The 16233-nt window shown below is 40.7% G+C and overlaps 1 protein-coding gene across 2 annotated transcripts in view; it reads left to right on the top strand.

Moving 5' to 3' along the window:
• Positions 1 to 12008, top strand: part of pex1 (peroxisomal biogenesis factor 1) — a 91590-nt gene extending 79582 nt beyond the window's left edge. The window contains exons 21-24 of one of the 2 annotated variants that reach the window (XM_063069423.1): positions 1848 to 2066; positions 3080 to 3277; positions 6982 to 7112; positions 11248 to 12008. In XM_063069423.1, coding sequence (XP_062925493.1) covers positions 1848 to 2066; positions 3080 to 3277; positions 6982 to 7112; positions 11248 to 11329 — 630 coding nt within the window. In that variant the 3' untranslated portion in view covers positions 11330 to 12008. The remainder of the gene's footprint in view (positions 1 to 1847; positions 2067 to 3079; positions 3278 to 6981; positions 7113 to 11247) is intronic. The other variant, XM_063069422.1, reaches the window with a different exon arrangement.
• Positions 12009 to 16233: the final 4225 nt, after the last annotated feature.

Here is a 16233-nt window from a genome sequence, read left to right as displayed (position 1 = left end):
GCCTAGCGGAAGTTAGAGAAGTCAATGTTCATGCCATCAGGTTGGAGGCTATCCATACGGAATATAAGGTGTTGTTCCTCCAACCTGAGTGTGGCTTCATCTTTACAGTAGAGGAGGCCGTGGATAGACATGTCAGAATGGGAATGGGATGTGGAATTAAAATGTGTGGCCACTGGGAGATCCTGCTTTCTCTGGCGGACAGAGCGTAGATGTTCAGCGAAGCGGTCTCCCAGTCTGCGTCGGGTCTCACCAATATATAAAAGGCCACATCGGGAGCACCGGACGCAGTATATCACCCCAGTCGACTCACAGGTGAAGTGATGCCTCACCTGAACATCTACGCTCTGTCCGCCAGAGAAAGCAGGATCTCCCAGTGGCCACACATTTTAATTCCACATTCCATTCCCATTCTGACATGTCTATCCACGGCCTCCTCTACTGTAAAGATGAAGCCACACTCAGGTTGGAGGAACAACACCTTATATTCCGTATGGGTAGCCTCCAACCTGATGGCATGAACATTGACTTCTCTAACTTCCGCTAGGCCCCACCTCCCCCTCGTACCCCATCTGTTACTCTTTTTTATGCACACATTCTTTCTCTCACTCTCCTTTTTCTCCCTCTGTCCCTCTGAATATACCTCTTGCCCATCCTCTGGGTCACCCCCCCCCGTCTTTCTTCCCGGACCTCCTGTCCCATGATCCTCTCGTATCCCCTTTTGCCTATCAGCTGTCCAGCTCTCGGCTCTATCCCTCCCCCTCCTGTCTTCTCCTATCATTTTGGATCTCCCCCTCCCCCTCCAGCTTTCAAATCCCTTACTCACTCTTCCTTCAGTTAGTCCTGACGAAGGGTCTCGGCCTGAAACGTCGACTGCGCCTCTTCCTATAGATGCTGCCTGGCCTGCTGCGTTCACCAGCAACTTTGATGTGTGTTGCTTGAATTTCCAGCATCTGCAGAATTCCTGTTGTTTGAGGAAGGATATACTGGCTTTGGAGGCAGTTCGCCAGGTTGATTCCAGAGGTGAGGGGGTTAGACTATGAGGAGAGATTGAGTTGCTGGAATTCAGAAGAGTGAGAGGAATGAAAAGGATAGATAGAGGCAGGGAAGTTGTTTCCACTGGTAGGTGAGAGTAGAACTAGGGGACATGGCGTCATCTCCACCTACCTGAGGCTATGACCAGATCAGCGGTGATCTTTTTGAATAGCGGAGCAGGCTTGATGGGCCAGATGGCCTAACTTTCAACGATGTATGTAGCTCCCAACACAGCATGTGGCTGGCTGATCCTAATAATGACATCTTTATTTGGAGTGATCACAACTATCTTCCAGCCACTGATACTAAAATCAGGTAACCTTCAGAGCAGTTAAAGTCTTCACAACTCAGTGCTGACTATAATGTTGGCATAATAGGTGCAGGTTTGAAACCTCACCTAATGAATATTGCAAAGTAGGACAGGAGAAAATGGAGAATGAGAATAACTGGGCTATATTCATTTTTAAAGTTTAACTATCTTAATATGGAACATTATTGATTTTTTTACCTCTTGTTTACCCTCTAAATCCTAAAAGCATTTTCTTTGACATTTTAAAAAGGGTCAAACATTTGGAAGCAAAGGGGAGTTGGATTTCTTTCCTATAGAACTGACGGAGGGTCACTGGGCAATCTGAATTCAATGCAAATAGTAACTGAGTATCATCACATTATTTGTATTTCTCTCCACATTGATTTAAAATTACTTTGCATTTATATTGCTTCAAAAATAGTTTTAAATGTTGCCAATGTTTTCTGAGTGATATTGGCTGATTCATGCACATTAATTAAATATAATTTTTGCTAATTTGTTCTAGGATATACGTTCGGGCTCTGATAGTGATGTGAGCTTATCTTCCATGATTTTCTTGAATCATAGCAGTGGCTCTGATGAATCTATGGGAGATGTGGAACATTCCCCAATTTACCTGGACAGCAGTGAAATAGCACCTGATGATCCATGTCCTAATATTTGGCGCCTATATTTTGGTAGTTCATATGAATCAGAACTGGGAAATGGAACCTCTTCAGAACAGGTCTGCCTTTTTTGTAAATAAAAAAATAATTATATTATTCCTGGGTTGACAATTGCTTTAAAATGAGTTTAATGCTTAAGCTAATTAAACATCATGTTACAGTGCTGCACAGTGATGTTGCATGTCTTCCCTAACAAATATTTTGCTACCTTCCACCTCTAATCACACGTTACTATTTGCGCACATCGGCTCAGAACTGGATACGTGGCTGTGGTCCGCAGCCACTGATACAGCTCTGAACTGAGTGACTTGTGCTGTGGCCGCGTCTCTTGGACTGGCTTTCACTCGTCTTGGCGGCTCGTGGCTGCGGAGTCAGTTTTTGGGATTCTGTGGTTTGATGTTTAATGTTCTCTGTTATTTGTTTGCTTTTTGTTCTTTGCGTGATTCATTCTTTCTGCATGTTTGATGGTCTTGTGTGGGGTTTTCTTTAAATGAGAGCCATATTTTTGTTTTGTGGCTGCCTGCAAGACGACAAATCTCATACTTTGATAATAAATCCGCTTTGAACTAATTAAAACACTGCTGGAATGAGAAATACTAAACAATAGACAAAATTAGCCTTGTTTCTGAACTAGCTTAGGGATAATTCAGAAAACAGATCATGATGAATTGAGAAAGAGTAAAATGTTTCTCTTTGCACAGATGCTGTCTGACCTGTTGAGTTTCTAGTAGTTTGATTTCTTTTTACCTCCTTTGCAGAGGATCTATTCTTTCTAAACAAAGGGAACAGGTCCCCAGGCAAAGAGAAATCTATCTCGTGTTTCTGTGCTCTTCTAGCCAGCCAAATGTGTGGATATTTATTTGCATTAACCAGCAGGAAAAAAACCTGTGTTATAGAATTCCTGATCAAGTTTGTTTAATTGTGTAAAATTCATATTCTCTTATCAAACAAAACATCAATTGCCATTTAGATCAAAGCACAATCCTGGCATGCTTTAAAATTAGATAAGATTGGGTTGAACTGAACAAGTATATTCCTTTACATTAATGCTCTACAATTTTTTAAAAACCAGAATTCTCAGTGTTTGTCGGGACCGAACTCCTTGACCCACGATCACACTATTACATCTGCAAGGGACACCGCATCTTCTCACCTCCCTTTATACATGCTGTCTTTGCAAGAAGGATACCAGGAACTTACACAGGAGCAAGTAGAACAACTACGGATGGACCTAAACATTATTAAAGCAAATATGAAGAACAAAAACATGGTAACATCAGCTTTTTTAATCGAGTAGAAAGAGTGTTACTTGATATTGAAGTGGTTGTATCGAATCAGTTTCATGATCTAAATTTATTACCTTTTTCAATGGCATCTCCTCTGAGCTACAGTAGAGACTTGTGGAAATAATATTGTTTTAGGGCAGCCAATAGTGCTCGTTTGTTGTTTGGTTGTTATAAATTCTGTTTTTGTTGGGGGCGGGAAGCAGATACACCTTTCTAAATATAAAGTCCCAAAGGCAACCCATGGGTTCTGTGTGAATGGTGATTCACAGTGTACCCGGCTTCCTGTTTCACTGTTGTTAAATCATTAACATAAAGCATTCTGAGGAGTCCAAGGCTAATACTTTCAGAGAACAATTCTCTATTGTTCTTGTATTACTCAAGGTGAAATGAGAGGAGGTTACAAAGCAGCACACACAAAACGTATTCTTGAAATGAATGCTAACATTGCATTTGCCTTCCTCACCACAAACTCAACTAATGACTTCTTTAGTTGCCTTCTGTTGGTTTTTAAAAGCTTCCCAATCCTCTAATTTGCCATTAATTTTTGCCCTCTCTTTGGCTTTGTAATTCAGAGGAAAAGTTAGCTATTGGCGGTTAATTAGAGAGAGCCAGCATGTGCTTGTTTTAAGATATGCATTCCAAGTACTAACTTTAAGTACTACCTGTCATGATCGTATTTATCTCTGCTGCTACACACTACTTTGCTAGGAACCTGCATGAAGCTGTCCTTTCTGCCAATTCTCCCTCAGCATTGGGAAGTTTTGTGTTTGTCTATTATTGTGACTTAGATGAAATCAGACCACATTTTATGACCAACTAATGCAGAAAACCAGGTAACTGCAAAGGGTTCACAGATTTTTTCTTGTACACCTCATAATTTTATTTAGAACACAGTGTGGAACAGTCCGTTAGCCCAATGTGCCACACCACCTGGCAACCCATTTACTTAACCGTGGCCTAATCATATGACCAGTTATAATGATCAATTAACTTACTACCCAGTACCTCTTCAAACTGAGAGAGGAAACCCATGCCATCACTGGGAGACATAATACTTCAAACTAGGCCTCATCAATGTCTTCAGCAACTTCAACATAACTTGCCAACTCCTGTACTCAATACTTTGATTTATTAAGGCCAGTGTGCTGAAAGCTTCCTTTATGACTCTACCTCTGACACCACTTTCAAAGACTTGTGTATCTATTCCCAGATCTCTTTGTTCTACCACACTCCTCAATGCCCGACTGCTCACCATTTAAGTCCTACCTGGGTTTGTCCTCCCAAAGTGTAACACCTCAAACTGGTCTGCATTAAATTACATCTACTATTTTTCGGCCCATTTTTTTTTAGCGGGTCCAGATCTCACTGCTAGTTCTGATAGCTTTCCTCGCTGTCCACTACAGCCTCCTATCTTGGTCTCATCTGCAAATTTGTTGATTCAGTTAACCAGATTATCATCCAGGTTGTTCATATAGATGACAAACAACAGCGGACCCAGCAATGATCCCTGTGGCACACCACTAGTCACAGGCTTCTAGTTAGAAAGGCAACCCTCTACTACCACTCTTTGGCTTCTTCCACAAAGCCAATGTCTAATCCAATTTACTGCAGTACAGCCCCTTTGGAAGTTTTCAAGTTTTATTGTTTTACAACATTGAATCACAGTGGGTTTAATTTGGCTTTTTTGACACTGATCAACAGAGAAAGACTCTTTCATGCCAAAGTGAAAACAGATTTCTACAGAGTGATCCAAATTAATTAAAAAATATAAAACACAAAATAATTGATTGCATAAATATTCACCCCTTCAAGTCAGTATTTAGTAGATGTACTTTTGGCAGCAACTACAGCCTTGAGTCTGTGTGGATAGGTTATCAGCTTTGCACATCTGGACACTGCAATTTTTCTCCATTCTTCTTTACAAAACTGCTTGCATGGGGATTGCGAGTGAACAGCCTTCATTTCCAGCCACAAATTTTCAATTAGATTGAGGTCTGGACTCAGACTTAGCCACTCCAGCACATTAACTTTGTTTTTAAGCCATTCTTGTGTAGTTTTAGTTCACGCTTAGGGTCATTGTCTTGCTGCATTCATGTTGCCTTCCAGGGCCTGCTGCAGTGAAGCATCCCCTCAGCATGATGCAGCACTGCATGATTCATGGTACGGATGGTGTTTTTAACTGTGTGCAGTGTTTGGCTTACAACAAACAGTGTTTTGTCTAATGACCAAAAAGCTCAGTTTAGTTTCCATCACACTATAGAACCATCTTCCTGCTGACTTCAGTCTCCCCAGTGCCATCTGGCAAACTCTAGCCGAAATTTCATGTGAGATTTTTTCAACAGTGGCTTTCTCTTTGCCACTCTCCCGTAAAGCTGTGATTGGTGAAGCACCCGGAAAACAGCCACTAAAGCTTGTAACTGCCCCAGAATTGTCATAGGTCTCTTGGTGGCCTCCCTCACTACTCCCCTTCTTGCATGGTCACTCAGATTTTGAAGACTGCCTGCTCCAGGCAGATCTAGAGCTGTGCCATATTCTTTTCTTGATTGACTTAACTGTACTCCAAGGGATATTCAGTGATGGAAATTTTCTTGTATCCATCTCCTGAGTTGTGCTTTTCACGGGTTGTTTGGAGTGTTTTTTTGTCTTCATGGTGTAGTTGGACCTTCCAGATACAGGTGTACTTTTACTACAATCAATTGAAACATCTTGACTGCACACCGTGATCTCCATTTAACTAATTATGTGACTTCCATCTGTGATCTGCTGTGTTGTTGTGGGAGTGTCGACAAAAATCGACACGAGCGTAATTACTTGTAACGTACACTTTATTCCAATCGCAAACAAATGGCAATGTATATATGAAAAAATTGTCGCCCCCAAAAACGTAGTAACATACAACGTAACCCTTAACAGTCTGGGTGAATTCTGCCTAATGGAAATTAAAGAGTCCCTACAGTGTCATATTAGAGCAGGTGAATACTTATGCAATCAATTATTTTGTGTTTTATATTTGTAATTAAGAAAGATCACTTCGTAGAGATCTGTTTTTACTTTGACATGAAAGTCTTTTTCTGTTGACCAGTGTAAAAGTAAACAAATTATATCCACTGTGATTCAGTGTTGTAAAACAATAAAATATGAAAACTCCCAAGGGTGGGTGAATACTTTTTATGGGTACTGTACCTCATCTTGAGTGCCAAGATCGAACCTTCTTGACCAACCTCCAATGTGGTACCTTATCAAAGACTTGCAAAGTACGTGTACACAGCTCCCTCATTCTCATGGTTTCCTTTCAGGATACCATAAGTCCATAGTTCTGGTGTGAAGTAGTAAAGAGTTTCAAGACAAAACGTGAGAAATAGGAGCAAGAGTAGGCCATCTGGCCCATCAAACCTGCTCTGAATTCCAGTGAGTACAGTCCCAGGTGATTCAATCTGTCCTCATAGTCTAACCCCTTCATCTCTGGAATCAACCTGGTGAACCTCCGCTGCACTGCCTCCAAAGCCAGTATATTCTTCCTCAAGTAAGGAGACCAGAAATGCACGCAGTACTCCAGGTGTGGCCTCACTAGTACCCTGTACAGTTGCAGCATAACCTCCCTGCTCTTAAATTCAACCTCATTAAATTCAACAGCATGTAGTTTTATGTATTGGTGCCAACTTTCTATTCTATTTGAATCTGTCTTCAGGACAACACATCACACAATCACTTTGGAACCACCAATAGTTCCCAGCTGATCTGTCAATCCCACTTACTGACAGCACTTGCAACTACACGGCCCTCTATCGGTCAGCAAGAATGGCAAAACTTCATTGAAACGTGAGTAGGAATAATTAAAGCTAAATTTCAAGCTAAAAATAAACGTATTGTAAATCTGCAGCTGTTCTGTGGTACTAATTGTTGGGACAGATTCTTTTTGCATTATATGTCAATGATTTGGATGATGGAATTGATGGCTTTCTTGCAAAGTTTGCAGATGATATCAAGATAGATGGAAGGGCGGGTAGTTTTGAAGTAAAGAGACGAGATTAGGAGTATGGGCATTTACTTCGGTTTAAAAAATACACAATGGTTAACTATTTTGTAAATGGAAAGAAAATACAAAAAAATGAGGTGCAGAGGGACTTGGCAGTCCTTGTATAGGATTACCTGAAGGTTAATTTGCGTTGAGTCTGGGGTAAGGAAGGCAAATGCAGTGTTAGCATTCATTTCAAGAGGATAAGAATATAAAAGCAAGGATGTAATGTTGAAACTTTATAAAGCACTGGTGAGGCCTCCCTTGGAGTATTGTGAGCTGCTTTGGGCCCCTCATCTTAGAAAGGATGTGCTGAAATTGGAGAGGGTTCAAAGGAGGTTCACAAAAATGATTCCAGGATTGAATGGCTTGTCATTTGAAGAGTGTTTGATGGCATGTATTCACTAGAATTCAGAAGAATGAGGGGTGACTTCATTGAAACCTATCGAATGGTGAAAGACCTTGATAGAGTGGATGTGGAGAAGATGTTTCTATGTTAGTAGGAGAGTAAGACCAGAGGGGACAGCCTCAGAATAGAAGGGCATCCTTTTAGAACAGAGATGAAGAAGAATTTCTTTAGCCAGAGAGTGGTGAATCTGTTGAATTCTTTGCCACAGGCATCTGTGGAAGCCAAGTCTTTATGTATTTTTAAGGCAGAGATTGATAGATTCTTGATTGTTCAGGGCCTGAAGGGATGGGGCGGGGGGGGGGGGGAGGTAAGAGAGGCAAATTGAATTGGCCTTGGTGAAATCGCAGAGGAGATTCGATGGGCCAAATTCTGATCTTCTATCTTACGGTCTTAATGGTGTACTCAGGTATAAAATTAAAACCAACACACATAAGGACAATCTAAAATAATGCTAGCTAGAGTACTTTATTTAAACCAGAATGTTATAAAAATATTAACCACAAATATGCTATTGCTTAGAGCATTTTGTTCCTTCATTATTTTTGAACATTATGCATCACTAATCGAAATATTAAGGGTTGTAAGATAGCCTGTTCAGTCCTACAGGGGCATCATAACAACAAATACAGAACATAGAGTGTACAGCACAGGAATAGGTTCTTCAGCCCTTACTGTTGTGCAACAATGTGAAATGATTTCTGTCTATTTACTAACAAAAGAAAATCTGCAGATGCTGGAAATCCAAACAACACACACAAAATGCTGGAGGAACTCGGCAGACCAGGAAGCATCTATGGAAATGAGTACAGTTGACATTTTGGGCCAAGACCGTTCAGCGGGTCCTCCTACTAAAGAACCAATCAATCTCCACTTTAAATATACCCAATGACTTGGCCTCCACAGCCATTTGTGGCGGTAAATTTTATAGATTTACTGCCCTCTGGCAAAGGAGATTCTTCCTCATCTCTATTCTGAAGCTCTGGCTGTTGTTTCTGTCCTGAGGCTGTGCCGACTGGACCTAGACTCACCCGCTGTAGGAAACATACTCTCCACATACACTCTCTAGGCCTTTCAATATTTGATAGGTTTGAATAAGATACCTCTCATTCTTCTAAACTCCAGCGAGTACAGGCCCAGACCCATCAAATGCTCATATGTTAACCCTTTTATTCCTGAGAAACCCCTCTGGAACATCTCCATTGCCAGTACACTCTCTATCTTTTTTTTAAAAAAAAGGCCTAAAAACTGTTCACAATACCTTAAGTGTGATCTGACAACTGTCTTGTAACACCTCAGCATTACAACTTTGTTTTTATATTCTAGTCCTCTTCAAATGAAATCTGATGCATCATAATTTGTAAAATGTACTTTTTAACCTTGCAGAATTATTTGACAACAAAATATATAGTTTCTGTGGGGATTCAAAATTATAATTTATCCAATTTATTTCCAGTTCTGCGAAGAGTGTGACACAAAATACTTACTTCCACCACACCCCTTGAATCTTAAGGCACTTTCATTCTGCAGCTATTTTCGGAAGAAAATAAGAGTCAATTGCACAGTATACAAGCCTCTGATTTGCAGCAGAACAATGCAACCCCATTTCTGTCAGTGGAAATAAAAACAGCATGTTGCAAACAACTCATGGATAAGGCAGCAATTGTGATAAAAGCAAAATGTTCAAAGTTTCAGATCCAAAGAACTATACATGAGACAAATACAACTTGGCCTTCAATTCTAGAGAAGGTAGGGAAGGATCAGAGGGTGAGACTGGATGGGTTAATGTGGCATCAAACATAGAACAGTACAGCACAGGAACAGGCCCTTCGGCCAGTTAGATTACTAATCATAAGACTACAGGAGCAGAATTATGCCATTTGGCCCATCAAGTCTGCTCCATTAACAAACCTTCACACTGGGATACTAGTCCCCTTCCAGTTCAGGTGCAATGTGTCCCTTCTGAACAGGTCCCACCTTCCCTGGAAGAGAGCTCAATGATTCAAAAACTATGCTGTCCCTCCTACCCCAGCTCCTTAGCCACATATTAAAACTGTCTAGTCATCCTAGCTCTAGCCTCACTAGTACAATGCACAGTAGCAATCCCGAGATCACAACCTTGGAGGTCCTGCGCTCCAACATAGCACTGAATGCCTTATGCAGAACTTCATCACTTGTCCTATCCATGTCATTGGTACATGAACAACTTCTGGCTATTCACCTTAAGAATGCTGAGCACTCGATCAGAGATATCTCAGACCCTGGCACCTGTGAGGCATTATACCATCCAGGAATCTTATTCTCACCCACAAAACCTCCTGTTCCCCTAATTACCGAATCTCCTATCACTGCAGCGTGCCTTTTCTTTCCCCTTGCCTTCCGAGTCACAGAGGCAGTGCCGCTATGAGTTCGGTCTGTTTGGTACCACCACCCCCACCCCCCACCCCCCACCCCCCACCGTAACAGTATCCAAACTGATATACCTGTTGTTGAGGGGGATGGCCAAAGGGGTACTCTGCACTGGCTCCTTAACCCGTCACCCCTTTAGTCTCCTGAATGATCTGGAGTTCATCCAACTCCTTAACACAATTTGTAAGAAGCTGCAGCTAACTGAACTAACTAAACTCTTCTGCCTACACAATGTCCATATCCTCCTAGTTTCCTCACATATATATGCCTATGTTTCCTTTTTGTGTTTTTGCTTCCTGCCACCCTTGTGGGTGTCAATGTGAAGATCATTACCACAGGTTCGCAGTGACTTGGAAAGAGAGAAAAGATCAGGCAAAGATTCACAGCAATATTACTCATTTTAAGATTGGCTATTTTTGAATATTAAAAGGGTGAAAGCTAAAAAGTGCTTCAGAATTAATTACTTTTAAATATTAAACAATTTCTCCCATTGGTTAGCCAGATAAACAGCAAATCTGAATGGCAAAGATGGTCTTTGCAGCAAAAATAGAGAATTATTAAAGAGAATAAATATGCATAATCAAAGCACAAGCTTGTAATATCCACTGGAGCTTCAATCACCTGCCCTTTGAAATTCTTTATTGACTCAATTGTGCCTTTTTTTGTTTTAATTCATACAAATAATATGCAGTGGTATACTGTGCAATTGAACCTAGCTGACATTTCACTCATTATAAGACATTCCAGGCCTGTAACTTTTCTGTAGACCAGCAACTGAGTAGTTATTGCATGCCTCTTTTCCATTTTTGATCTCAAATACAATATTAGTTCCTATTCCCAGGTTTGCAGCTTTTGTTCCTCTATCTCAGGGGTTCCCAACCTTTTTTATGCCATGGACTGATCCATTAGGAATCACCCTGCTCTAAGTGATTGCTGATCTGCTGCTGAAGGTGCCAAGAGAAAGGCAGGATAGCTCTCACTCAATTACATTTCCGCATAACATGGATCATTTTAGTTGGAGCACATTGTCACTCTGCTGTCTGCAGCAATGATTGTCAGCAAAAGTACTTTCCTCCATGGCTGAATATTAATGGTTTAACTTTGCCTTTTTCTTTTTAAAAAAGGTACGAGAATTTCCGAAAATCAAGAGATCGCAAGCAGAGTGCAGTCATTGTTAAGCCTGGACAAAGAGTTACTCTGGCATAAGAATTTACTTTTTAAAACTCTATTGAAGAACATATCACAAGTGGACTAGAAACCAAAGTTAATCTGAAAGATACTTTCAAGATATTATTATCATTGCTGCTTTAACTTAACACAGATGTATTTTTTATGGGGGTGGGGGTAATGTGGGCTTATAATCCAATCTAATTATTGTTTTGTATTTAATTGCCTTTCACTCGCGGTGTCTTGCCCAATTAATTTTTACTTTGGATGTGAAAGAAATGTCACCACTTTGTATTTCAAATTATTTGCAAGGTTTAGCTCAGAGGGAGCTACTTACTCCATTCCATTAAGGGCACAAACTGAGTCCCTGATCGATATATAAATCATTTTAAACCTTGAAAATTGATCAGTTACTTACCATTACATTAAACAGTATCTATTCATCTGGATTTTGTCATCGTAATGGCAAAATCATTAGCCTTAGCTGGCATAATGGAGAGCTATGCAAGATTCCACAAGTGCAATTTAAATGCAGGAATTCTGGCATTGCCAACAATAATTTTGCCCTATTCTACAAATTCAGGGGAAATTAATTGTTTGAACATAATTTAGCTATTGGCAAAGTAGTCCTACAGTAGACTATATGTCTTGCATTTTATTCTGAGAGATTTTTAATATGAAACTGTAAAATCACAGAAAAGTAATTCTATTTACATAAATAATTGAATTATGTTCTAAAAAGCTAATTAAATGATTTTTCCTTCCTGATTTGATGCTTGAGCACTCTTATTGATTAGCTGTTCAGCGACCTTAATGACATTATAACTACTTCATTGTAAATATCCTTGCACATTGATTGTGTTACTAGTCAGGCAGAAGATCATGACAGTTCTCCATCAGAACAGACTGGAGAACTCAACTAGTGAGGTGTTAAGGGTGCAACTGAGGAATAAGAAAGGTGTGAACACATTAATGGGGCTATATTACAGACCACCCAACAATCCTAGGGACTCAGAGAAACAAATTTGTAAAGAGATTGCAGACTGTTGCAAGAAACATAAGGTTGTTATTGTAGGTGATTTTAACTTTCTACATATTGACTGGGAGTCCCTTATTGTAAAAGGACAAGATGGGATAGAGTTTGTCAAATGTGTTCAGGAAAGTTTCTCTCATTACTCTGTGGAAGTCCCAATGAGAGTGTGTGTGACACTTCATCTACTATTAGGGAATGAGGTAGAGCAGGTAACATAACTTTGTGCAGGGGAATATTTTGCATCCAGAGACCACAATGCCATTAGCTTCTAAATAAAAATGCAAAGAGATAGGTCTGGACTGCAGGTTGAGATTCTAAATTGGAGAAAGGCCAATTTTGATGGTATCAGAAATGATCTGGCAAGTATGGATTGGGACAGGCTACTTTCTGGTAAAGGTGTACTTGGAAAGTGGGAGGCCTTCATGAACAAAATTTTTGAGTGTCACACTAGGCAAACAGTGCGTGGAGTTGGAGGAGGTACTTAATGAATATCTTGCTTCATTATTCACCACGGTAAAGGACTTTGGCAATTGTGGAGATGACTTACAGCAGACTGAAACACTTGAGCATATAGACATTAAGAAAGAGGATGTGCTGGAACTATTGAAAAGCATTAAGTTAGATAAATCACCGAGACTGGATGAGATATACTGCAGGCGACTGTGTGAAGCTGAAAGATGGTTGTAGTTGGGAGCTGAATGTCCAAGGTTACACGTTATATCGGAGGGATAGGAAGGTAGGCAGAGGTATTTGTGTGGCACTACTGGCATCAAATCTGTAGAAAGATATGACATAGGATCAAAAGATGTTTGAATCCTTGTGGGTTGAGTTAAGAAACTGCAAGGGTAAAAGTCATTGAAGGCAGTTATACACAGGCCTCCCAACAGTGGCTGGGAGGTGGACCAATGGTTACAACAGGGAATAGAACAGGCAAATCAAAAGGGCAATGTTATGGTAGGGAGATTTTAACATGCAGGTCAATTGGGGAAATCAGATTGGTAATGGATCCCAAGTGAGTGAGTTTGTTGAACGGCTAAGAGATAGGTTTTGAGAGCAGTTTGTCATTGAGCCTACTAGGATATCAGCTATACTGGATTGGGTGTTATGTAATGAACCGTAAGTGATTAGGGAGCTTAAGGTACAAGAACCCTTAGGAACCAGTGATCACAATATGATTGTGTTCAACTTGAGATGTGATAAGGAGAAAGTAAAGACTGATGTAGCAGTATTTCAGAGGAGTAAGGGAAATTACAGTGGTATGAGAAAGGAGTTGGCCAAAGTAAATTGGAAGGAGATGCTAGCAGGGATGTCAGCAGAGCAGCAATGGTGTGCGTTTCCGGGAAAAATGAGGAAGGTGCAGGACATCGTTTTCCAAAAATGAAGAAATACTCAAATAGTAAAACAGTACAACCGTAGCTGACAAGGAAAGTCAAAGCTATTGTAAAATCAAAAGAAAGGACATAAAACAAAGCAAAAATTAGTGGGAAGATAGGGAAATTTTTAAAAACCTACAGGGAGCAACTAAGAAAATCATTAGAAGGGAAAAGATGAAATATGACAGCAAGCTAGCAAATAAGTGGATAGTAGAAGTTTTTTAAAGTATGTTAAATATAAATGAGAGTAGATATAGGACTGCTAGAAAATGAGGCAGAAGTAATAACGGGGGACAAGGAGATGGCGGATGAACTAAATGAGTATTTTGCACCAGTCTTCACTGTGGAAGACACTAGCAGTGTGCCTATGCTGTAGTGTGTGAAGGAAGAGAAGTGGGTGCAGTTACTGTTACAGGAGAGAAGGTGCTCAAAAAACTGAAAGACCTAAAAGTCACCCAGACCAGAGGAACTGCACCCTAGGGTTCTGAAAGAGGTAGTGTTAGAGATTGTGGCAGCATTAGAAATAATCTTTCAAAAATCATTGGACTGTAGCTTGGTGCTTTAAGAAAGGAGGAAGGCAACAGAAAGGAAATTATAGACCAGTTAGCCTGACCACAGTGGTTGGGAAGATGTCAGAGTCAGTTGTTAAGGATGAGGTCATGGAGTACTTGGTGACACAGGACAAGGGAAAATCCTGCCTGATGAACCAGTTGGAATTCTTTGAGGAAATTACAAGTACGATAGATAAAGGGGATGCAACAGATGTTCTACATTTGGACTTTCAGAAGGCCTTTGACAAGGTGCCACACATGAAGCTGTTTACCAAGTTAAGAGTCCATGGTTATAGGAAAGTTACTAATGTGGTTACAGCATTGGCTGATTAGTAGGAGGCAGCGAGTGGGAATAAAAGGATCCTTTTCTAGTTGGCTGCCAGTGACTAGTGGTGTTCTGCAGGGGTCGGTGTTGGGACCACTTCTTTTTATACTGTATACAAATGATGATAGAATAGATGGCTTTGTTGCCAAGTTTGCAGATGATACAAAGATTGGTGGAGGGACAGGTAGTGCTGAGGAAACAGGTGGGATGCAGAAGGACTTAGACAGATTAGGAGAATGGGCAAGTAAGTGGCAAATAAAATAAAATGTTGGAAAATGCATAGTCATACACTTTGGTAGTAGAAATAAATGTGCAGACTATTTTTGAATATTGAAAGGCTTAGACAGAGTAGATGTGGAAAGGACAGAGGGGCGCCCTTTCAAAACAGGGATGCAGAGAAATTTCTTTAGCCAAAGGGTGGTGAATTTGTTGCCACATGCAGCAGTGGAGGCCAGGTTGTTGGATGTATTTAAGGCGGGGATTGATAGGTTCTTGATTGGACATGGCATCAAAGGTTGCCAGTAGAAGGCCGGGAACTGGGGTTGAGAAGGATAGGAAAAAAAAGCATCAGCCATGATTGAATGGTAGAGCAGACTTGATGGGCCAGATGGCCTAATTCTGCTCCTATGTCTTACAGAAGTGAGAGTAGAGACCGCTGAGCCTCTGGCAATGATCTTTACATCATCAATAGGGACAGGAGAAGTGTCAGGATTGGAGGGTTGCAAATGTTGTTCCCTTGTTCAAGAAAGGGAGTAGAGATAACCCAGGAAATTATAGACCGGTAAGTCTTACTTCAGTGGTGGGCAAGTTGTTGGAGAGGATCCTGACAGGCAGGATTTATGAGCATTTGGAGAGACACAATCCGATCAGGGATAGTCAGCATGGTTTTGTCAAGGGCAGGTTCTGCCTTAACAGCCTGATTGAATTCTTTGAGGTGGTAACAAAACACAATGATGAAAGTAGAGCAGTGGATGTAGTGTATATGAATTTCAGTAAGGCATTTGATAAGGTTCCCAATGCAAGCCTCCTTCAGAAAGTATCCAAGGAGACCTTGCTTTGTGGATCCAGAACAGAAGGCAAAGGATGATTGTAGATGGTGAAGGACCTTGATATAGTGGATGTGGAGAGGATGTTTCTCAGGATGGGGATGTCTAAAGTCAGATGACACAGGCTCAGAATAGAAGAGCGTCCTTTTAGAATGGAGGTGAGGAAGATGAGGTGAGCCAGAGAGTGGTGAATCTGTGGAATTCTTTGCCACAGGCAGCCGTGGAAGCCAAGTCTTTATATATATTTAAGGCTGAGTTTTATAGATTCTTGATTGGTCAAGACTTGAGGAGATACGGGGGGAAGGCAGGAAATTGGGGCTGAGAGGAAAATCGGATCAGCCATGACGAAATGGCGGAGTAGACTCAAGGAGCCAAATGGCTAATTCTGCTCCTATATTTTATCTATATCTCAAACAAAATGCTGGAGGAAGTCAGCAGGTGAGACAGCATCACTGGAAAGGAATAAACAGTCGACATCAGTCTCAATACACCAGGATTTCAAATCCTTACCATAAATTTATTCTCCTTAACAATAATAATAGCTGCTTCCTTAATTAAAGAATGTGTCCCATCAGGAATAAACCTCATGAACTCAATGAGGTTTATTACCTCCTA

This window comes from Mobula hypostoma, chromosome 17 (genome assembly GCF_963921235.1).
Source record: "Mobula hypostoma chromosome 17, sMobHyp1.1, whole genome shotgun sequence".
NCBI lineage: Eukaryota > Metazoa > Chordata > Chondrichthyes > Myliobatiformes > Myliobatidae > Mobula > Mobula hypostoma.
This window is presented reverse-complemented; position numbering and strand designations above follow the sequence as displayed.